Source organism: Brettanomyces bruxellensis, chromosome 9 (genome assembly GCF_011074885.1).
Source record: "Brettanomyces bruxellensis chromosome 9, complete sequence".
NCBI lineage: Eukaryota > Fungi > Ascomycota > Pichiomycetes > Pichiales > Pichiaceae > Brettanomyces > Brettanomyces bruxellensis.
Window position 1 is genome coordinate 2,751,017 of NC_054690.1, and position 22,149 is coordinate 2,773,165.

General features: G+C 38.6%; 9 protein-coding genes across 9 annotated transcripts; 2 read left to right on the forward strand and 7 right to left on the reverse strand.

Moving 5' to 3' along the window:
- Positions 1 to 2: 2 nt before the first annotated feature.
- Positions 3 to 1,307, reverse strand: BRETT_003011 (uncharacterized protein; the record flags this gene model as incomplete). Its single annotated transcript, XM_041281527.1, has 1 exon — positions 3 to 1,307. The coding sequence occupies one exon, from the start codon at positions 1,305 to 1,307 to the stop codon at positions 3 to 5; it is 1,305 nt and encodes a 434-aa protein (XP_041139318.1).
- Positions 1,308 to 1,904: 597 nt separating this feature from the next.
- Positions 1,905 to 8,582, reverse strand: ACC1 (acetyl-coenzyme-A carboxylase; the record flags this gene model as incomplete). Its single annotated transcript, XM_041281528.1, has 1 exon — positions 1,905 to 8,582. The coding sequence occupies one exon, from the start codon at positions 8,580 to 8,582 to the stop codon at positions 1,905 to 1,907; it is 6,678 nt and encodes a 2,225-aa protein (XP_041139319.1).
- A 2,252-nt stretch (positions 8,583 to 10,834) lies between these two features.
- Positions 10,835 to 11,983, forward strand: BRETT_003013 (uncharacterized protein; the record flags this gene model as incomplete). Its single annotated transcript, XM_041281529.1, has 1 exon — positions 10,835 to 11,983. The coding sequence occupies one exon, from the start codon at positions 10,835 to 10,837 to the stop codon at positions 11,981 to 11,983; it is 1,149 nt and encodes a 382-aa protein (XP_041139320.1).
- A 524-nt stretch (positions 11,984 to 12,507) lies between these two features.
- BRETT_003014 (uncharacterized protein) lies at positions 12,508 to 13,203 on the reverse strand (the record flags this gene model as incomplete). Its single annotated transcript, XM_041281530.1, has 1 exon — positions 12,508 to 13,203. One exon carries the CDS (start codon positions 13,201 to 13,203, stop codon positions 12,508 to 12,510), a length of 696 nt encoding a protein of 231 aa, XP_041139321.1.
- A 586-nt stretch (positions 13,204 to 13,789) lies between these two features.
- On the forward strand, positions 13,790 to 14,983 carry BRETT_003015 (uncharacterized protein; the record flags this gene model as incomplete). The annotated part of the gene is made up of 1 exon (XM_041281531.1): positions 13,790 to 14,983. One exon carries the CDS (start codon positions 13,790 to 13,792, stop codon positions 14,981 to 14,983), a length of 1,194 nt encoding a protein of 397 aa, XP_041139322.1.
- Positions 14,984 to 15,120: 137 nt separating this feature from the next.
- On the reverse strand, positions 15,121 to 16,170 carry BRETT_003016 (uncharacterized protein; the record flags this gene model as incomplete). The annotated part of the gene is made up of 1 exon (XM_041281532.1): positions 15,121 to 16,170. The coding sequence occupies one exon, from the start codon at positions 16,168 to 16,170 to the stop codon at positions 15,121 to 15,123; it is 1,050 nt and encodes a 349-aa protein (XP_041139323.1).
- A 534-nt stretch (positions 16,171 to 16,704) lies between these two features.
- BRETT_003017 (uncharacterized protein) lies at positions 16,705 to 17,628 on the reverse strand (the record flags this gene model as incomplete). The annotated part of the gene is made up of 1 exon (XM_041281533.1): positions 16,705 to 17,628. One exon carries the CDS (start codon positions 17,626 to 17,628, stop codon positions 16,705 to 16,707), a length of 924 nt encoding a protein of 307 aa, XP_041139324.1.
- A 1,105-nt stretch (positions 17,629 to 18,733) lies between these two features.
- On the reverse strand, positions 18,734 to 20,281 carry BRETT_003018 (uncharacterized protein; the record flags this gene model as incomplete). The annotated part of the gene is made up of 1 exon (XM_041281534.1): positions 18,734 to 20,281. One exon carries the CDS (start codon positions 20,279 to 20,281, stop codon positions 18,734 to 18,736), a length of 1,548 nt encoding a protein of 515 aa, XP_041139325.1.
- A 380-nt stretch (positions 20,282 to 20,661) lies between these two features.
- Positions 20,662 to 22,149, reverse strand: BRETT_003019 (uncharacterized protein; the record flags this gene model as incomplete). The annotated part of the gene is made up of 1 exon (XM_041281535.1): positions 20,662 to 22,149. One exon carries the CDS (start codon positions 22,147 to 22,149, stop codon positions 20,662 to 20,664), a length of 1,488 nt encoding a protein of 495 aa, XP_041139326.1.

Genomic DNA, 22,149 nt, shown 5'->3' on the forward strand with positions numbered 1-22,149 from the left:
AACTATTTTTGGAGGGCTGCTAGTGCGTGTTCCATTTCTTTGCCTGAAACCTGTATTTTTTTGTATCCGTTGATCAATGTTGAGTTGTGTGAAATTGACTTTGCTTTTTGGTAAACATCCCATTGACGCACTCCTGTGTTGGCAATTTTGTTAGGACTTCCTGGGCGAAGAAGAAGGCTAGTTCTCGGAATAGAACCAGAAATAGCTAGTCGGGTGATTTCACCGCGAATATCAATCATTGACGTTCCATTTCCTAGAAGTTGTGCAGCTATACCCGCGACTACTGGACTTGCCATTGATGTTCCTGACATTTGTTTGCTTTGTCCAAAATCGTATGGATTGTTAGAGACACTTTTTACATCAACACCGCTGGAGAAGATGTCGACACAGTGACCCCAATTTGAAAAGCTTGCAATTTTATCCTTAACGTCGTTGATGGCACCAACCGATATTGCATTTGTCGAACCAGCCGGTGATGTTCTACAGGCATCAATGTTGCTATTTCCAGCTGCAGCTATAATTAGTAGGCCGGACTCAACCGCCGCCTCAATTGCTGCATCTAATATTGTGCTTCTTGCTGCTCCAAGCGAGAGATTGGCAACACCTGGCTTTTCAGCCTCCGCTCTATGATTAACTGCGTACTCAAGACCTGCGATAACAGATGAAAGGGAACCTTGTCCATTATGATCCAATGTTTTGATGGATATAATTTGTGCTTTTTTTGCTACGCCATATGTTTTTGAGGCTGCAATACCAGCGACGTGTGTTCCATGTCCGACGTAGTCTATATGCCTTGCATCATTTGAATAATTTGGTCCTAGTAAGGCTCTTCCTTCAAACTCAGGATGTTCAACAAACACCCCCGTATCAATTATGTACACGTTGACACCACGTCCTAGCAGATTGGAATCATAGAAATATTCGTTATCATCATCATTCTCAATGGGTCCATCTTGTGATAATCTTACTAAGTGGTTCGGTGCATTATATTGCGTACTATAGTCGGCTGTTTTTACAGTGATATCGGGACTGATTCTTGCGACCAATGGATTGTCTGCCAATCTTTGAATAACATCTTTTGTGAACTCTCCTACCATCCCTTCAAATTGGCCGAAAGAAAAGACTTTTCTAATTCCGGACCTTACATGATTTGCACTTTGTACTTTGTCATCTTGAAGACATAACGATTCCATAGTCATGGGATTTTTCAGCTGGAGGAGATATCTTGCTGGTTTCCTCCATGTATTATCAATTGGAGAAGCAAATACTCCTGCTGCTATTGTGAAAAACAATAATAATGCCAACATAGTTACCGTTCATATGTACTTGTTAATATAAACACTGTAATAAATTAGTTAGTTCATTTAAACAAATGATCTATACATCTTTATATACGAATGCAAATAAATTTAAGATCACAAAAGAGAATTTCATATTAGAAATGATTTAACCGGGCGCCTAATTAGACAATTTATTTTACTAGTTATTACGGTCTTTGTCAATTTTTATCAAATTTGGTCCGAACAAGAATCCCTAAATTTATCTCCTTCTATTTGAGAACAAAGGTATGGTAGGGATAAATTGAAGAGAAAAACTTTTACACCACTAAATAAAAGTGAAGTTATTTCATGATTTTATCCCTCTTCATATCTAAAAATTACATGAATAACCAGAACTTTGAATCGTATTTAACTGAACTACAATGGGCCAATAAAAATGAACTTATTATAATTGCAAAATGAAAGAAATAAAAAGGTACAAAGGGAAATATTATTATTACACCCTTGTTTCCACTAGAGAGAGAAAATTTCAAAAAAGAATGTCAGCTGCTTACAAACAACATATAAAAAAATATTATGTGAATCGAACATACTCATATTAGTTTCACCACGACTAACACAAGCTTATTTAAGACCCTTGAGGATCTTCTCTTTCTGCTTAGCAGGAAGCAACGACATTATTTCTGCTAATCCTTCGGCAGTGTGCTTTGGATCGATCTTGAAGAGACGTGCGAGTTTTTGTTTCACAGCATCACCCTTCAACTTCTTAATCTGAGATTCTAGATTCTTGTGATTCTCTTCTATCCACAAGGCGACCTCACGATCGTTCTTTGTATTCAACGTTGATGGTAACCAAGAATTAAGTCTAGCCACCCTTTCGAGACGTGTGGAGTCCGTAACTTGTTCTGATATACGTTTAATCAAATACTCTTCATTCAATCTTCTTCTAACTCTCCAGAAAAAGAACCTTCTGGCTTCACGCCATTCCAATTCCTTTCTAATCACACCTTTGGCAACCATTCTGTTTGAGCGATCGTGCAAATCTGCAAATTGAATTGACACTTGCTTATAGATAGGCATCAAATGATAATGACGATCATTTAACTTCTTCGTTATCTCTGCCTTTTCTGTATCCGAAATGTCAGAGGATTGTAGCTTTGTAGAGTACTCGCGACATTGACCATCAAGACGATCCATTGTCTTCAGAAGTTTATTTTCCCTGTACTTAATACCAACAAGACCTGCTGGTTCAAGAACACCAGCACGTGATTCCACATCCGCATACATTTCCATCATATTTGGATTGATGGTTGGATCAAGAACAACCCATGAACCACCACGAAGCTCTCCAGTAGGAGGGATGTAGACAAATATAGGCTGTTTGTAGTTAACGAAAGCATCCACAATGTAAGAACCATACTTCAACACTTCATTATACATATCCCTTTGACCACCGGAGAAGCCACGCCAATTGGCCAAAACCATTAATGGCAATTGTTCACCATAGTTAAAATCATTAATAGCCTGGGCAGTCTTAAATGCAGAGTTTGGATACCAAACCTGACCGGCTTCTTGAACCAACAACTCAGTTGATTTAGGATTGGCTGGATCAGCTGGAATCAAATTCTGAACCGTCTTAGGATTAACAGCAATCACACCCATCGGAATACCTCCCAAACGAGCTCTACCAACAACAACACCACGTGCCCAACCGGAAAGTGTTTCTTGGAAAGAGTCTTTATCGAACATACCATACTCAAATCCATCTTCAGTGCTACGACCTTCAATAAGCCATTTAGCATCATAAAGTTCATCGGCCACAGGCTTAAAATCAATGGCTCTGTCCCATGGATCTTTAGGATCAACAAAAACTGGAACAGGGACACCTCGTTTCGATGGAATATAAGATAACCACTTCAGAATCTTTTGAACACCAGAAAGATCATCAACAGCAGTCAAATGAGAGACACCGTTGGTATACATAATCTGAGTACCACCTAATTGCAAATTTGAAGCGTAAACTTCACGTCCAAGCAATTTGTTGATAGCCCTAGCACCAGTCAAAATAATTGGTTGACCTTCAACTTGAATGGATCTCTCGCCTAAGCGGACCAAATAAGCACCAATGCCGACACTTCTGCAAGTAACCAAGGTAATAGTAAAGATGTCCTTATATGCACGTGAAGTGGCACCAGCAATCAAGCCAGAGCCTCTTAAACATTCAACACCAAGACCATCCTCAGCTCCAATAATGGCTTTAATGATATAACGAGTTTCTCCATCTTCGACTATCTTGTCGACAACAACCGAATTCCACTTATCCTCCTTTTCTAACGCCTTTTTATCATCATCAGTTAGATACAAGTAGCTGAATCCCTTTGATGGATCTTTGTGATCCAACCAGGCAACTTTATAGAATGGAAGAAGTTCTTCAGCAATTCCAATACGAGCACCAGAGTTCGCAGCCAAGTAGATTCGAGGAATTCCCAATTTTTCGGCTTTCTTCGTCACTTTTTCAAAGAAAGAATCCTCCTTAGGCCCGAAGGAACCAATTTGGAATGTAATATCATTAGCAACAATAATGAATTGACGGCCTTTTGAATATTCAGGTGTCTTAGCAGTAACAAGGAAGGCCACCATGCCAATAGTATTGGCCCCCGGTTCACGAGAAACAGTTGTTAGCTCTCCAGATTCATCAAGAATCAATTCCTCATAAGTAAGGAAATTGTCTTTAAATTTCATTCCGGCATCAACCTTCTTCCATTGATCAGAAAGAGCCTGTCTGAATAACTCAGGGAAGTCATACACATACGTTGTTCCCATGCTGTGTGCCTTTTGCCTCTTTGGCTGAAGCCATTCCTTAGTTGGGTATGGGGTGGAGATTGGACGCATATGCATTGAGCCCGGGGCTCCAATTGACTTGAAAATCCATTCGCCTTTGCTGTTTCTTTCCTCAACATATAACTCCGACTTCACAACGTAACCACTAACGTTATTAATGACAGCACGCAATGGGAATGGAACACCAGTTTCAGGGTCAGTGCACATAATACGTATTTCTGCACCCGTGACACGGAGTCTCCATAGTCTTCTTCCGAATCTCTCCAAAAATCCTCCAAACGCATTCTCCACATCCTCTGGGGTGATGTTGAACACGGCAGAAAAGTTAATGAAAATATGATTCATATCTGTGTTAGAAGTATCCAACACTTCCAAAGTGTCGAGAATATCAGAGATAAGTCTATGAGCCTCTGAAATAAGATATTCCGGAGCAGTAATATCATCCCTTATGGAACCAGTTCTGATAATGCCTCTGGTAAAATACCGCTTGTCAACACCAGCAGAATTCTTTGCCACGGCCTCGTAAACATGAATGTTCCGATTATCAGTTGGGATGAGCTTAATATTGAAATTCGAAAGACGGCCCAACTCAAGCTGATAAGCCAAAGCTGGCTCAATATGGCGAATAACCTGATCTTCAACATACGGTTTGGCAGGTGACGAAGTTTTGAAAGTATAATACTTCGGATAGCAGCCAGCCTTATCACCAAGAACAAAAGTGATTCTTCTAATCCGAGCACCGTTGAGATCAGCTCTATTATCATCAACAATCTCCCTCATACGTGACAAAACATGCTCTTGGTCAATATAGCCATCTGTAGAATTGATAACAACATTACAGACATTGATAAGTGAAGATTCAGAAGTACTGCTCTTAAGCTCCAAGAGACCCTTCGAAAGAGCCTCTTCAGCATCATCCAAATGAGGGGCAGAAACCAGAACACCAGTTCTCAAAGGCTGTTTATCATTTTTGCTAATCATGAAGGTAAGATCTGAAACAGAGACGGCACGGTTCATACTTTGGGATGCTGTAGGCTTCCTGAGTGCAGGAGGAACAGCATTATATTGAGAAGTAGCAAGACTTGGAAGCTGAAATTTCCAAAGGGCAACAGGCACATTACTCGCAGCAATATTCTTATCGGAGACTAAATGCTTCACTTCAGTAACGGAATATGCTCGATAAGCGCGACGAATGTAAACCTCGGCAGCAGCAGCAGCAACCCATGGATCGGCGGATGTCAGGAATTGAGTAAGAACATCGAAAACAGTGTACTTAGAATCAATAATATCGCGAAGGACAGAATCATCAGGCATCTTATGCTCTGCCACCATTGAGCCCTCATACTTGTTGGTGATCACAGATGACTTTAAGATGTGCTCCAGCTGATCACAGCGTTCTTTAATAGAAGGCATCGAACATTGAATCAAAATCTCACGGGCCCTTAGAGTGGCCTTAGCAGTAGTTCTGCTTTCCAAATCAACAAACTTCTTAAGAACAGGCTTAAAAATCTGAACGGCGACAGGCGATTCCTGCAAAACTGGCTGGTAGAAATCGATAATAGCAATAATGAGATTGTTTTTAGCGGCAATTCTGGAGTGGGAAAGTGCAACATTCACAACCTGGTTGAGGTCATTGTTATACTTATTTCTGAGAGCAAGAATGACTTCTTCAGTCCGTGGCTTAGAAGAAGAAAACATGGATTCAACCCTGTAGTACTCTTTAAGCAAGTCGGCAAATGTGGTAAATTCATGGGCAACCAATCCGTCTTTGTAAGCATCGGCAATTTCAACCAGAGGGGCAATCACCTGGGAGAATATCAACAAGTCTTCTTTAGGAACATCGGTTTTAGATTTCTCAAACATCTTCAAGACCTGACGAGCTGGGAATTCTGCAGAACGCTTTTGAGATCTGTCCACCAACTCTCCAAGGGACTGGTCAAGCTTTGGAGGAAGTCTGCTGTGCAAAGCAGAAATCTTGTGGTTCCACTCGGAATATGGAAGATCCTTTTCCCTAAGAACTTCAACCAGATTTCTGATGGTCGAATCCATAACCATTTGATCGTCATATCCGGCCAAGATATTTCTTAAGATAGATAAATACTTGTGGTATCTATGCACAGATTGTGTTCCCTCGATAAGTGGAGTACCATAGTCAGGCAAAGTTCCCTCGAATGACATTGCATGTTTGACCTTTGATGGATCGTCCAGAGCCAAAATTGCAAGAATATCTCCAGCCTTCACAGTACTTCCAGGCTGCTTCAAAAGCTGAACAGTACCATTCTCCTGAGCCACCAAAGGCATACACATTTTCATCACTTCAACCTCAGCAAACGGTTCACCTGCGTTGACATGGTCACCATTCTCAACTAGAAACTTAGTTAGCTTACCTGGAGAAGGTGTCCGCAACTGTGTAGGATCATTCTCTTCCTCTAACTGGCACGTCTTTCCATCAATTGAAACCCTAGTGGAAGCAACCTCATCCTTCCAGTACACAGCGTGCGATTTTCCTCCCAGAGAAAGAAGAAGACCTCCATCACTCAAATGCTTAGCATTGACCTCACAACGGGAGCCATTAATAAACAACATGTAAACTCCAAGTCCAGCTTTAGCAACAGTGAACTTGTACTTGTTACCCTCATAGATAAATTCAATATTGAACATTGTCTTCAGTAACTCCTTTGAAGGAACCTGACCCTTTTCCAATGAAGCCACATACTTCTTTCTGCATGCGCAAGACTGCTGGTAAGCCTTCACAACAGCGCCGCAAATGACAGCAATAAACTGATCCGGACGTTCGGCCGTCAACTTCTTCGAAATTAATTCATCCAACCAGGCCGTCGTCATAGTATTACCAGAAAAGGCCGGTGTCTCCAAAAGTCGAATAAGGTATTCAGTGGTAGTTCTGAAATCACCGCGAATAGACAGTTCTTTCAAAGCAACAACCATATGCTTTCTGGAAGCCTCTCTGTTTTCTCCAAACGCAAAAATATGACCAAACTGTGAGTCCGAAAACGAATGAATTGAAGACGTAGGAACAACAGAGAAATAACCCCAGACGTTTGAGGATGATCTAAAGTTGAGTTCGTACAATGTACCACCAGATGGCTTGAAACCTTCACTAGGATCCTCAGATGTGATACGACAAGCAGTACAGTGTCCCTTTGGAACAGGTTTTCTCTGAGTTTTGAGACTGTTTGGATCCTTGAACTCGAAATCAATTGGGGTAGAAGTGTGCGGGTCAACACCGTAAAGTAACCGGATATCTTCAAGAAGGTGCATTGGTATACCCATAGCAATTTGTAACTGAGCAACAGGTAAGTTAACACCGGAAACCATTTCGGTTGTTGGATGCTCAACTTGCAATCTAGGATTCAACTCAAGAAAGTAAAACTTATCTTCGTCGTGAGAGTACAGATACTCGACAGTACCGGCAGAAACATAACCAACAAGTCTTCCTAAACGAATTGCGGCTTGTTCCATCTCATGAAAAGTCTCTGGCCTTGCAATAGTGACCGGAGCCTCCTCCATAATCTTTTGATGCCTTCTCTGAACCGAACAATCTCTTCCAAACAACGAAATATCGGTTCCGTACTCATCTGCCAACAACTGGACCTCCAAGTGTCTGGCATGAGAAGCCAATCGCATAACAAAAATCGGGGAGCCCGGAATCTCGGCTGATGCCTGGTGATAGAGTGTAATAAAGTCATCAGGATTATCAACCATACGAATACCCTTACCACCACCACCTTCGGAGGCCTTGATCATAACAGGAAAGCCAATTTTTTGGGCCTTCTTCAAACCATCCTCAGGACTAGTACAACAGCCCTTGGCATATGTCTCGTCATCAACGGAAACTAATCCGGTTTCTGGATTAACCACCACGTTGCTAACACCAGATCCAGACCATGGAATCGTTGGGACATGAGCATTCTGAGCAACGATTGTGGAAGAAATCTTGTCACCAAGGGACCTCATGGCTGATGCGGGTGGACCAATAAAGATGATTTTGCGTGAGGAAGCAGCAAGCTTTTCTGGTAGTTCAGGGTTTTCCGAAGCATGACCCCAACCAGCCCAAACTGCATCGGAATTGGTTCTCTCGGCAAGCTCAACAATCAAATCAACGTTGGCATAGTTGTTGTTGTTCGTACCACCTGGAACCTCAACATACTCGTCAGCCATTCTGATATACTCTGCATTTGCCTTGATATCCTCGGGGGTAGCCATGGCTACAAATTGAATGGCATGCTCATCCCCAAACGTTTCATAAGCCCATTTACGAACAGATCTGAGCTCTTTAACGGCAGCAATACCATTGTTGGCAATCAACACCTTTCTGATAACCGTGTGACCTTCGTGCTGGATGACAAAATCTTTGACAACTGATGGCTCCGCATTCTCAATAGTGTGAAGGCCGATAAAGCTTTTCGGAAGCTTTTTCTGCCTCTCTGTGAGGGTGGCCATGTTTCTTTCGATACCGATATTATGATAAAATGTTACCAATGAAAATAGTGAATTTGGCAGATTTCGATTGAATTGGTGATATTTATGGTTGCCGCGGATAGTATGAAAGGCAAACCTTTGTAACCTGATGAACGTGAATAAGTGTTTTCTAAATTTCAAATTTCTTGTTAGTAAGGGTAATGCCATAAACGAGAGGCAAATGCCGTTGAATAAGATCTTCACGTCCGCACCTGTACCGATCCTAACTAAGTTGATCTTTGGAGAACAAAAAATAAATTGAAATAGGGGATTCCAGCAAATCTTAGCATAAGAAATGAAAACGAAAATATCGTAAAACGGCAAATGAAAACTTCCTGGAAGGTATCACATGAAAACTAACCGTTTATTTATTTCAACCAAAGCCTTAGGCTCTCTCGGTTTGGAACGAATAACAATAGCAAAATAATGAAAAAAAATAATAATCATCAAATGACGGAAGTGGGAAGTATGCGCGCCCATTCATTGCATAGTGGTTTTTCACATGTTAAGCGCGTCTCGCGAAGTTGACGGTTGGAACAACGCTGGATATAATAGGAAGACAAAGAAATCAAAAGGAAACTGTGCTGATTGACAAAGATGGAAGTTGTGAAGAAAGAACAACGTTATAGGATATACTTACCTCAATAAAAAGTTCCTTGGATGGAGGGAGGCAATGTAATGTGAATGTATCGAAATTCCTAGTGAATGGAAGATCAATATGATATGCACAAACGAATCACAAAAACTTAACGAGATTCAAGTTATAGATTGTCTGTCCCAGTTGAAAAAGGGAAAGGAAATATAAATAGTTATAGCTGATAAAGCTGATTGATTATTCAAGGCAATAAACAGCCAGTGCTGATCGTTAAAATAAAAAGGCTCTTCTGTAAGTAATGAAATTCCACAGATCGGATGGTGAAAAAAATCTGAGGATTCAATGGGAATAGAACAGAAAAGGTAGCACAACTAGCCGAATATGTAATATTAGGTGCTTCTATCAGTAATCCGTACAAATACGTATAATGCAAAGTTACACTTAACTAAGCCTAAATCAATTGATAAGTGGACAGAATTAATTGTATATATATATACGCATGTATATCTGATTGACATTTTAGTAGGCGGGGTCAACTTTCGAGAATCTTGTTGAGTAATGCGGGAGATGCTCAAAACTCTAAAGTGAAGCGAATTTTCAAGGGTGGAGAAAAAAAAAAAAAAATAAAAAATAGTATAGAAATCTGAAGTTGGAGACTAAATGTTTGTCAAAACCCTTAATACCACCTATATGCGTCTTTAATGTTTTCCTTAAAGGCATAATTCAAATATATTTGGTCAACGACTCCTAGTATAAATCTATGAGCATGTAGATTTGATACGTAATCAAGAAAATAATGTAACTGACTTTGACGATGCAAATATAGTGATCAAATATTTGTCTTACTATTTAATTCAGATACACAGGGATTCCAGTTTCATTATTAGATCTCTATTGCGTACTAACTATCCACTACGACTAAGCCGCAACTACAGCAATCTCCAGCTTATGAGTGATCAAATTTTTACCGGTACTATGATCAGAATGTTTTCTTCAAAAAATATATTGCAATGAGTTAAGGACCTTTGGTTTGTTTTGATCGTTTAATGACTACTCTGTTCCATGCTTTCACCCTTACGTCAGAAATGGAAAATATATATATTTTTCAGGTAATCGGATTTAGCCTATATTTGGTAAGCAGAATTTCTCCCAACAAATTCTGCCAACAAAAAAAAATTGTGTCAAAGGAGAACAGAGGGAAAAGAATGAACGTTTTTACCTTGGCTTATTCAATTGGTACAGCATATGAGCTTTTTTACTCCAGTTCTGGAATAAAAGTTCAATAAACTTTATTATCAATAATTCCTCCAGGATTTGGAACTTATATTTATGTCACTTTAGACCTAAGAACTGTTTGTAGATATCTTGTGTAACACACAACCTTGAAACAAAGAACTGTGATCTTTTTTGAAATTGCATAATGGAATTCGGCTCTCGCGTTCGATTATTTTTTGGTGTAATGTTTCTCATACAGCGCACAGCCTTTCAGAAATAATGTATGACTAGTTCCATTCTAATTAACTGCTTTTCATGAATGATTTACAGCTTCGTTACCAGACGAGTGGGAGAAAAATCAAACCTTTTTAGATAATATATATTTAAACAAACTGGTAGGAGTCTGTGAATAACTATTATGATGATGACACAAGAGGATGAAGAGGAAATAGTTCGGGGTACAGATGTTGATGCACTTTCCAGCAGACTTTCCTGCTTGCTTAAAGGGTACTTGCCTGAAGATAATTCGTTGGTAACATTTGTACCATTGATGGCCCGGTACAAAGTTTTTTTGGTTGATTCTGAATTCAGGCAATTTGCCTTACTCAGGAGTTTGCGTAAGTCTTTCTTCAACTTAATAAGTTCCAGAAATATCACTAATGATACTTTTAAGATGAATGTACAATCTGCTAAACGAAATGTTTTGAAAAGCCCAGTAATAAATCGGGGGACATGGCTTCGGACGATATCAATTGACATGATTATTAACAAATTTTTACAACAGTTTAAAAACGAAAAGGTTCAAATTTTATCTCTTGGTGCTGGAAGTGACACTAGAGCATTTCGTATTCTCCCGAAGCATCATAAGAATGTTGATTATTTCGAAGTAGATTTTGAGAACAGTTGCAAGATAAAGAAATATGCAATTTTGAGCAGCGAGGAGCTTTGTAAAGCGTTATTTATTACAAAGACAGAAGAAAAATTGCCAACAAATCATAATGAATTTGTGACCCAATCTTCCAGTCTTGAGTCGGATTGCTATCATTTAATAGCTTGCGATCTTCGGACGTTGAAGGATCGTAAAGATGCTCTTCCAAGCTCGTTTGATTGGAACAAAAAAACTTTAGTTTTAAGCGAGTGTTGCATTTGTTACATGGGTACCGAGGATTCGAACAATCTTCTTCTTTCGTTGAAGCAAAACCTGAGCCAAGGAATCTTTCTTGTCTATGACCCTATGGGAGGTGAAAAATCAAACGAGAGCAGATATGGTGAGGTTATGGTGAGAAATTTACGAACGAGAGGTATCGAAATGCCCAACTTGATGGTTTATAACACAATCGAAAAGCAACATCAACGATTTTTACAATTTGGGCTTTGTAATTCAAATTTAATTGTTTGTGATATGAGATTTGTTTACGAGAATTGGATTCCTCGGGATGAAATCTTTAGAGTATCGAAGTTAGAGATGCTTGATGAACTTGAAGAGCTGAATTTGATAAATTCACACTACGCTCTTATCTTGGGATGGTGGGGATTCGAATTCCGACCAAATTTGAAAACCGAGTTACTTTGATTGGCCTCGAGAAGGACGACTTACACAACTTGCTGGAATTTATCATAAACGGGTTTTTATATTCAAGATAGTTCGTATGTGGGATCTGAAGTACCCAATCAGTGCTAGATAAAATGTAGATGTATAAGTAAGCACGAATTTTGGAACAACAAATGAGAGAAGACATATTGGAAAACAGAAGCAAAGAGAAGCACCAAGGTAGTAGTATATCAAAAAAAAAAATCAAATGCGCACCAGAATGACTGACTTAGAAGCTAAGAGAAGTTTCAGTCCAAAAAACATAGTGCACATAGAACAACCGACTAAAGATGTGATAATATAAAAGCCATCAAGAAAAATCAAAATGAAAAAAAAAAAATAAAAATAAAAATTCGACATGGGAACTTAATGTTTGAATTCAGAAATGGATAAACCATTAAAACATCCATTCCAGATTGATAACATGTGAAATAAAATTATCTATAGCTATGATTCGTCCCTCAACATAAATTTAATTAGCACACCAGTGTCAGCAGTAATGATGACTAGTTCTCGAACCTTGAAGTGGCCTGTTTATGAGCGACAAACCGCTTTAAACCACACCAAGATGCAGCTACTCCAGTCATAAGCATGGAACTTATTCCCATTGCTTTTAATCCAGATGTACTCTTATACAACGCACCTGATAAAAAGCCGCTTGCAAGCGAATTCCAATCATCATGCTTACCTCTGTAATGATCAAAAGATGAATTAATAATGTTGTACATTATTCCCAAAACTCCAGCAGTATTTCCGGCATGGGGACCAAACTTAGTGACCTGATTTAAAATTGTGTTTAGTTTAAGTTTAAATGGTACTGGACGTAGTTTGTTAGTGAGCGGGTCGACTTTAGGTTGAGGAAGACTTTTAAGTCCTTCGTCAAAACCTCTCAAACCACCGAAACCTAATCCCAGAACATACACTGTACCCGCACCATAGCAGAGGTCATCACCCCAGCCCCTTGTTGCAAGAATTGGATTGCCACTTCCTTCCATTGTACTCAACTTCTCATCGTCAAGATCCAAATACTCAATGTCCTTATTCAAGCCTGCTAACGGGTGAAGCTTTTCAGGCTCAAAATCAACCGTATTTAAAATATCTTGAACATTTTCTTCTTTCTTAGGTATACCTTGTTCTTTTCTTAAAATCTCTCCGTTTTGTGGTGTACTACCGGATTCATCAGATTTACCAGAAAACCACATATTTGTTTGCTCGCCGGTGAATTAAGACTTGCCCCAAACTGAACACTTTTCCGTATCAATATACCAATAAATTTACTCTTAAAAGAGCATCAAATGAGAATAAAACTTTAAGCAGAAGATAAGTATGTGGTCGGAAATATAAATTACTCGAGATGACGGTAATTAAAATCAGGTAGATTGTATCACTCGTATCTCGAATTTTTCACCAACCTACTTCTTTCCCCTCAACCACCTTCTTTTCTTCGATCAAAATTTGTTTTTTTCTTTGTGCAACGTTGACCACCGAGATTCATCGAGTTCTCATGGTTACGTAAGCAGTAAAACTATTTTACTGGTAACGAACAAAAAAAACTGTGGCTGATTCTCTACAAAGAGGAAGAGAAATAAAGCCTATCTATCATCTTTGAATACAAGTATTATGCCTGGGTATGATAACATCAGTTTCTCAGATTCAATAAATCGATTCGGAGTTTCCTGGTTTCATCTTTCAGTAACTTTTTTGGACTCTTTTGGTGATAGTTTCTCATCTCTGTATTACACTTTTATCGGTGAAGTTAAACATTTGAGATAATAATACTTCATTGATATGGTATTGGTTGGGTTTAGAGACAAAATAAGGAAATCGCAAGATTGGTCATTAGGTCTCTTTTTCTTGCTATGTGTGGTGCTTCTCTGGGTCCTTTCTTCATTTCTTTTAAATGATCTATTTGAAAAAGGAATTTATTCTAAACCATTTTTAATCACATGGATTAATACTTCTGCATTCACGTTTTATCTTATTCCATACTACTTACGATATCATTTGAACAAACTATCCGAGAATTCTCCTATTGTTAGAGTTTTGTCTTCCATTTCTTCTTCTGCCGGTCAGGAGTCAAGAGATCAAAATGATATAAACGATGATATTGAGGCTGAAGCGGAGGCTTTTGACGCTGAAGCAGCAAACATAGAAAGTTCCAATGAAAATAACGATAACGCATCTATGAGTGGAACAAGTGCATTGATCATAGTTGATTCTCACAAGCCAGAACCTCTCACATTTTTAGAGACCATACATCTCTCTTTCTGGTTTTGCATCTTATGGTTTGTTTCCAATCTTTTAAACAACGCATCCCTCATATTCACGTCTGTTTCATCACAAACAATATTAGCATCAACATCATCATTTTTTACTATAGTCATCGGCTATTTCACAAGCTTAGAACTTTTATCCAAAACGAAATTAATTTCCATAGCGCTTTCTATTGCTGGAATCATTCTCGTTACAAGCAACGATAACCCAGTTAAAAACGAAGCTGCTGAGCAGGCCATCATGTGGGGTAATCTTCTAGCCTTGGCTGGTGCTTTATGTTATGGTGTATACTCGATTCTGTTAAAGTTGAATGTCAAGGAGGACTCGCGTATTGATATGAAACTATTTTTCGGATTCGTCGGCCTTTTCAATTTCCTGCTTCTATGGCCACCGCTAATCATTATGAACAAACTTGGCTACGAAAGATTGGAGCTTCCTCCTAACAAATCTGTTTACATCATAATCATATTTAACTGTATTGCTTCCTTTTTAGCAGATTTTCTTTGGGCCCGAGCAATGCTTTTAACATCACCTCTAACGGTAACCGTTGGTCTCTCTATGACAATCCCTGTGGCGATGGTCTGTGATTTCATTTTCAATTTAAAATGGAACTCACCTGTGTACATGATTGGTGCCATGCTCATTTGTGCATCATTTTATATGGTTAATAAAGATGAGCAAAACGATAACAATCAAAGGATTGATTGAATCAATATTTGCTTCACGTTAATCTATCTAGTACGTTACATCGGCGTATAAGCAGCTTGCGACATATTATGCATCATTAGAAACAGTCTAGTTATGTTATTTATTTTAAATACTTTTTTTTTGCTTTATTTTCTTTTTCAGAGTTCTTGATGGAACATTTCGATCGCATTAAACGGATAATCATGGTCTTTTGCAATAAACATTGTGGTGAACACGTTGTATAGTAGAAATAGTCCTGTAGAAGCTGATATTATGAATAGTGAAGCATTTGGTCCAGAGAAGTACTGCGGAACAACTATGAGTGCTGCTAACATTACAGTAAATCCAAGCTGAAAAAGAATGCTGATAATCATCTCACTACCTTGCTGATATTGAGCACCTCCAGCAAGCACCTGAACTTTGCCTTTTTTGCTTTGTGTAAGAAATGGAACTCCTCTTTGGATGCAGAAATTAAAACCAGACATATTTATATAGATCAAAAATAGACAAATGCATATATACATGTTTTTGTCCGTGAGCATTTCTGAAAAATTGCTGTATTTCTTCTTCAACAACCTGAAAACAACTGTAAATATTATAAACGACTTTAAAATTGATGAGATATCTGTCTTTTTGTCTATGTGCACATTGACATTGCAAATACTTGAAACAAACTTGGCGTATAAAAGTTCATAATCACCGACTGGTGCCCCTTGGGGAACATTGAATTCGTAATGTGCGCTTGTCAAATTTATATTTGAAGGAAATGGTAATCGTGTGTCATAAGGATCTGCATTACTTGATTTGTATACACTATCAAATGGAGGATATATCCATAGTTTTGGAATATCCCTCAAACCGGCTTCTTTCATTTTTGCCAAATGATCTTTCGCATCAATTTCCACAAAATAAACATTAGCATTTGTAACTTTCTTTCCAACGGTGTATGCAACACTTTCAAATATTGGATGAAGGGTCTTACACAATTCACATCTTGAATCGGGACTGGCAGCAGTAAATTCAACTGCAAGATAGTAATCACGATCTCCAGCACCATCAAACACGCTCACGAATTCATCTGAATTTATTGTAATAATATTTCCGTTCGAATTTGAGGCCCTTTCAGAAAGCACCTCTCTAGGAAGGGATGCCTTCACAAGGGAAATAGCAATAAAAAATAGTAAACAAAAAGTGATCCCCAGATTCATATTTCTATTTTCGGCAGACGCAAATCAAAGGTGTTTCCTTCTTACTTTAATGTTTAATTAATATAAGATATGTTATGCATGTTATATCGTATTCAATCTGCATCTTCGCCATTCCAGTGAGATTTAGGATAATTTGATTTGAAATGCATTGTCGCGTCGATTGGCCTACCAAATGTCCGCTGTTCTCAAGAAATTGTTTCAGTCATCCTAGTTCCAGCCTTCTAACATATTAAAAGTCCCTGCTTTCCGTATTATATATTAGTTTGTGATACGAAGAAACTTTTCTAAAGCTTTTAAATAGTATCCTTAAGTATTAATCAATACTTATTACTCTGATGCTTTCTTTTCTTTAACAATCGTGAAAATCACTTTTAATCATGTCACTTGAAAACACCAAATATTTGCAAAAAATAATGATTAAGAGAGTTTATTATCTTACACATATTCTTCATGAAACCTCCCAATTCTTGGCATAATTATAATACATATGAACGAAAATTTTCGAAAAGAAAATAGAAAAGTGCAAATGATGCTTCAAAACGGTTTAAATGATTCAATGACATATGTAGTACCATCATGATCACAATACTGGGGCAAATTTGTAGTGTACAAAGATCTGGTTGGTTCGGGAAATGTTTCCGATTCATTGATCAAACTAGAGCTACTCCCAATAAAGTTTTTATTGGCTTTTATAGCAAGCATCGAGGTGTGGAGCATATCAAGAGATCTTTCGCGTTCTACCATACTTTCTTTGGCTTGAATCTCAAGCTCCGCCACCCTCTTCTTTAGTTGTTCAATTGTTTGCCGCTGACTTTCAATTAATACGCTTTTCTGCGTATGTAGTATGGTCGTGTTCATCTCTTTGGTAAGCGGTATGACTTGCGTATGGTTCTGCCCGGCGAATATTTGTGAAGCGTGTTTCGTAGTTTGCTGAGGTTGTTGTTGTGGTTGTTGTTTCGAATCATAATTATCTGGTGTTGTTGAAACAGATGTTTCGGGTGTATTTCGAAGCAGCAGTGATGTATTATTAGTCTCGGAGGACGACTGACTGTCTCGTAAGTCAGATCTTGTGGCATTTGCTAGATTTTTTTCCAATTGCAGGTTTTTCTGCTTCATCTGCAAAGTGTCCTTCTTCTCAACATCCAATTCAGTCGTTAACCGCTGTATGAACGATTTCTGTTGAGCCACCTGTTCATGAAGCATGTTGTTTTCAGTTTTTAAATTCTCAATCTCCTCATAATTTACAGATATCCCCCTATTCATACCCCCTAATTGTTTTTGAATGATACCTGAGGTATTTGGAGCTTTACTCACATTCCCGACAACGAATGATTTAGACGTTGTGTCTGGCACGTTTTTGATCTGCGGTATCTGTAATATTGTTGTTCCCTTGCTGTGTGATGAAGAATGACTCTTGGAAGCAGTTTCCCTGTGCAGAACTCTGGAAAATAGACCCATTTTCCCGTGTTCGTGATAATTCGAGCCTATGAAGAGATAAAGTAAAGTCTCACCCTGGGTCTTTCAAAGTTGTGGTCGATGCAGAATCCTCTATATATTGGACAAATGAAAAGGATGCACCTTGCTATTCCGATAAATATGTTCTCCGGTTAAGTGTACGCAAGGATGTCTATATGGTTCCGTAGTTGACTAAGCTGGAGCTTGGGTTGTTTCCGGGGTATTCTGATATATTAAAAGTAAATGGGGCTTCAAAAATAAGTAACGTCCGAAGATTCAAGAGTAATATTCACGATTTGCTTATTTTTTGTCTTATTTTTTTTTTTTAAGTTTTCTTTTTTATTATCATGCCTCTTCTAATGTTTGGGTGCGCGCATTATCTGAAAAGGAATTTTTTTTTGTGTTAATAGGATAATTTCATCATTCCTCTTCTCAACTTTGTTAAAGCCTGTCGTTATTGTTCACATTTTCTTCGATAAAGAAATGTCAGCCAGTAACCTCCTTTTCACTATCAATACTTCTTTATAATATACATATTAAATTTTGATTTCTATATATTCATTTACTCCCTGTTAGCTATCTCTGTTGATATTGATAATATAGAATAAAATTCGTGATGTTATCTTATTAGTTATATGACCGCTTACTCGCGTCATACTCTAAATGGGGCTGGTCATCTTTTATTACCCGATTCGTAAAATATAAGACGCGTCTGCTGGATTTAGTTTTTCTTTATTTGTCCACCTGCTCCTCGTCTAACTGGTGTAAGGAACTATACTGACAATAGAGAGATGTAAAGTACCCCTTTGAACATATCCAATTCTATCTTCCGGTATCTGTATCGAGCTGCATGCGAGGCCAAATTTATTTCTCATCAGTCTTGCGATCCGATTTTGGCCCTTGAAGTCTCGTTCTAAAAAGGTGTTTCACAATCAGAAAGTTTTAATGAAAACAAAGTAGTTACCGTTCATCCAATTATTTCTAGATCTAAAAACTTCTTGAAAAGCTAAGATTTATCACACTGACAAAATGTGAATACAATAGTATTAATATTTTTATTAGTTAACTATGAGCAGCTTCCTTTTTTCCCCACCGCCTTCCCATTACATTAAGAAGATTGTTTGTCACAATGAGCATCAAGGTACTTGGATCGATCAAAATACTGGTTTGGATGAACAATAGAGCTTTCATCGATTTTAACACCCTTCTTGAGGCAGTCATCAATCCGATCTTTATTTAAAAGTTCAAACACTCTTGTACATGCTGTTTGGTACTCTCCTTTCTCACTTAAGTCAAGAACTTCGTTTAAACGAGTGTCATCTGCAAGACCTAACTTCTGTAAATTAAAGCTAAGTTCGTCCCTGTGCCAATCCCGGAATGGGCAACCATGATATTCATTTCTACCTGGAGCGGGCTTTGAAAGAATTGTCCTGCAATCCCATGGTTTGTAGTGAATATGACCTCCCTCAAGTCCATAATTATGCCTAAAATTATAACGATATTCCTTGTTGAATCGTTCTACAGTCATTGATCCAACTCCACCGGCGGTGAACTGCTCTTGCCAAAACTTCAGTGCTTCCTCAGCATTTAGGCCTATTCCTTTTAAAAATAACGATAATTGTTGTCTGCCACTATATCTTAAATGATGATCTTTCTTTAAACCGTCCATCAAATTCTGCATGCACAAAGGCATATCCTTTATGTACATTCCGACACTCTCAGCAGTAATTCCTGAATTGTCACCGCTTCCGTTTGCATCCTCACCGTATCCGCCATTTAACTTATAATCTAAAGAAACATATCCCTTAGAAAGATTGTTTAAAACTGGAACCAATCTATCATCCTCATCAAGAGTAGGAAGAGCTCTCATTGTGGCTTTCAACTGACCCATCAAAAAGTCACCAAACTCGTTTGCAATTAGTGATAAGCGCTGGAATTCACCGACATACGCATATCCCATATGTATAAAAGATTGTCTTGTTGACACAAGTTCTGGCACATACTCAAATGGAAGCTTATAGAATTTGGTTGAAATCAAATAGTTATTTATCTGTTCCTCCGTCACCCTCTGGGTTCTTTGGTATTCGACAGTTTGCATTAGTGCAGACCTAATAGCATTATAAGAGCATCTTAAAAGTTCATCTTTAAATTCTGTTCTCTCCTTTTCGGAAACTTCCTGCCAAGGAAGATCGATGCTTTTCACAAAATCTCGCTGTTCCTGAACACTGAGCATCTGATACCTCATTTTAAAAAGCATCGTCTCTGCTCGAACAAATCTCTTTCGCAATTCCTCTGATCTACAGAATGCAAGTCTAAGTATAAAGTGAGAATAGTGATCCTTTTTGCGTTCTTGGAACAAAGAAGATGATTCCTTATTTGGCGTGTTTAATGGAAGCAGCTTATTTAGCATTGTGCTGACTATAGCACCAGTTTCCCTGAACGATTTTCCTCTACTTAAACATGACTCGATTTCAAGTAATACCTGAAGCCTATCTATTGCCCATGTTTCAAATTCTTCTAAGGTTATCTCTTCTGTAGGCGGTAATCTATAGAATGAAAGCCTGTGAGGATATTTCGCCAAATCATCTGAGAAGCCTTTGCCATCCGACTCGAAATTCCTTCTACCATCAATTCTTCTCTTAACTTTTCTAAACATATTCTTTTATACAAGTCTTCTGAATGTTAACCTTAAATTATATTGTAGCGTCCAAAGAAAAGTCATCACGAACAACATTTACGCAAGCATTAAAGAGCGAGTTACACGAACGCGTCCCCGTCAGTTCGTTTTTTTTTCTGAGTACTTTTTTATCATTATTTTTTTTTCTCCACCCGTTTGTCTAACTACCACTTTAACTATTACACATTTTGCATGAAAGTTATCCCAATAACGAATTTATTTCCCTGGTGATGCGTCCGTTAACTGCTTAAATACCTGGTTTTCAGGCTTTTCAAAGTAGTCCAAGCATTAATGCACAATTATATATATTTTGGCAAAGATAATCAAAGGTATTCCGTATTTGTGCAGTCCTTGTCCTCCTAATTAATTACACTAGTAGCATCGTACTTTTCATCGTTGTCATCGTTATCATCATCCCACTTATAGCATTTTCCATACCATGTCCTTTTCAAGCATTTCCGTTCGTGAGGTTCGTCGGTTGGGGTACCTGACGGCAGGGATGTGGATGAAGGAGTTGGAAATAATGATGTACCGAATTTTTCGTTTGAATGATCTATGAAATACCAATTGTAGCAATCAACGCATGGTGGAGGTTTTGTACACACAGGAGTATCATTATACACCACTATGATGTCATCAATAACCTTTTTCAACCGATGATTCAACATATTGATATGCCATCCAAGATCGTTAACTGAATCATAAGTGCACACAAGACCAGAATGGCATTGTGTTTCCATTGCATATCCTGCTATGTTGCAAGAAGATGATGCGCCATTACAGACACCCAGGAATATTGGATCCGCATTGTTTCCGAAATGCCAAATGTATTCATATTGTTCTGGTAATCCAGGAGGCACAGGTAAATGTAATCTGCGAGATGGTAAGAGCTCACCGGGAGCTTCAAATGTAACCGCGGGTAATCCATATGTACGTCCAAGAAGTGACGCTAGAGCACCTCCTAAAGAATGCCCAGTTACCCAAATCTCCGACGAGGGATATATGGCCGTCACATTCCTGTATATTTCCAATGCAGCCTTGTAGTATCGATCTGGCCTCCTCATCTCCCGCTCAATACAATTTTGATTGCACTGATAAGAGGAGCCCTCATAACAATCACAAACGGTGGACCATAACGATGATACTCTGGCACAACAGCACGAAAAAAGAAGATTGTCATTAATTTTGTCATCCTCCACGGTATCACCGGCATCATCAGAATCACCACCAAATGTGATGCCCGCAGCCGATGTTCCCTTCAACGCTATGATAACTCTAGGAGACACCTTTCTCTTTTCCACAAATATATGGCCCCTTAATCCCCGGTCTTTCCATCCAAATCCTTTTCCAAGATCATACTTATCACCCACATCACGCCATGTTGGATCGTCCGGATGATGTGCATAAGCGTCAGATGACATCATTGCCAATGCTAGCACCGTATATCGATCAGTAATATTTGGAACACTAATCGTCTCCTTTTTCCAATCCAATTTGATCATTGAATTCAATTTGTCGAAGTCCCCCAATTCCAGTGCATAATTTAGGTAAGATTCAACAAAATCAGGATTTCGGTCAGCCATTCGTATGATTTCTTTTCGTGTACTTTTAACCTTGAATTGCATATCAGTGTCGTTGATTTCTTGGCCATTGATAGCGACACCATCTTTCTCTTCATTTGAACTTTTGGAAGCCACATCACAAAAGGCATCTGCTAAGTATCCATCGGCATTATTATATAAAATATGTTTCAGTTCAAATTTCCTCGCACCACTTGCATCTTCCGTGAATTTAGGCCCGGACACTACTGGGTTTTGTGAATATGACGCCACTAGTATAGTGTGCAT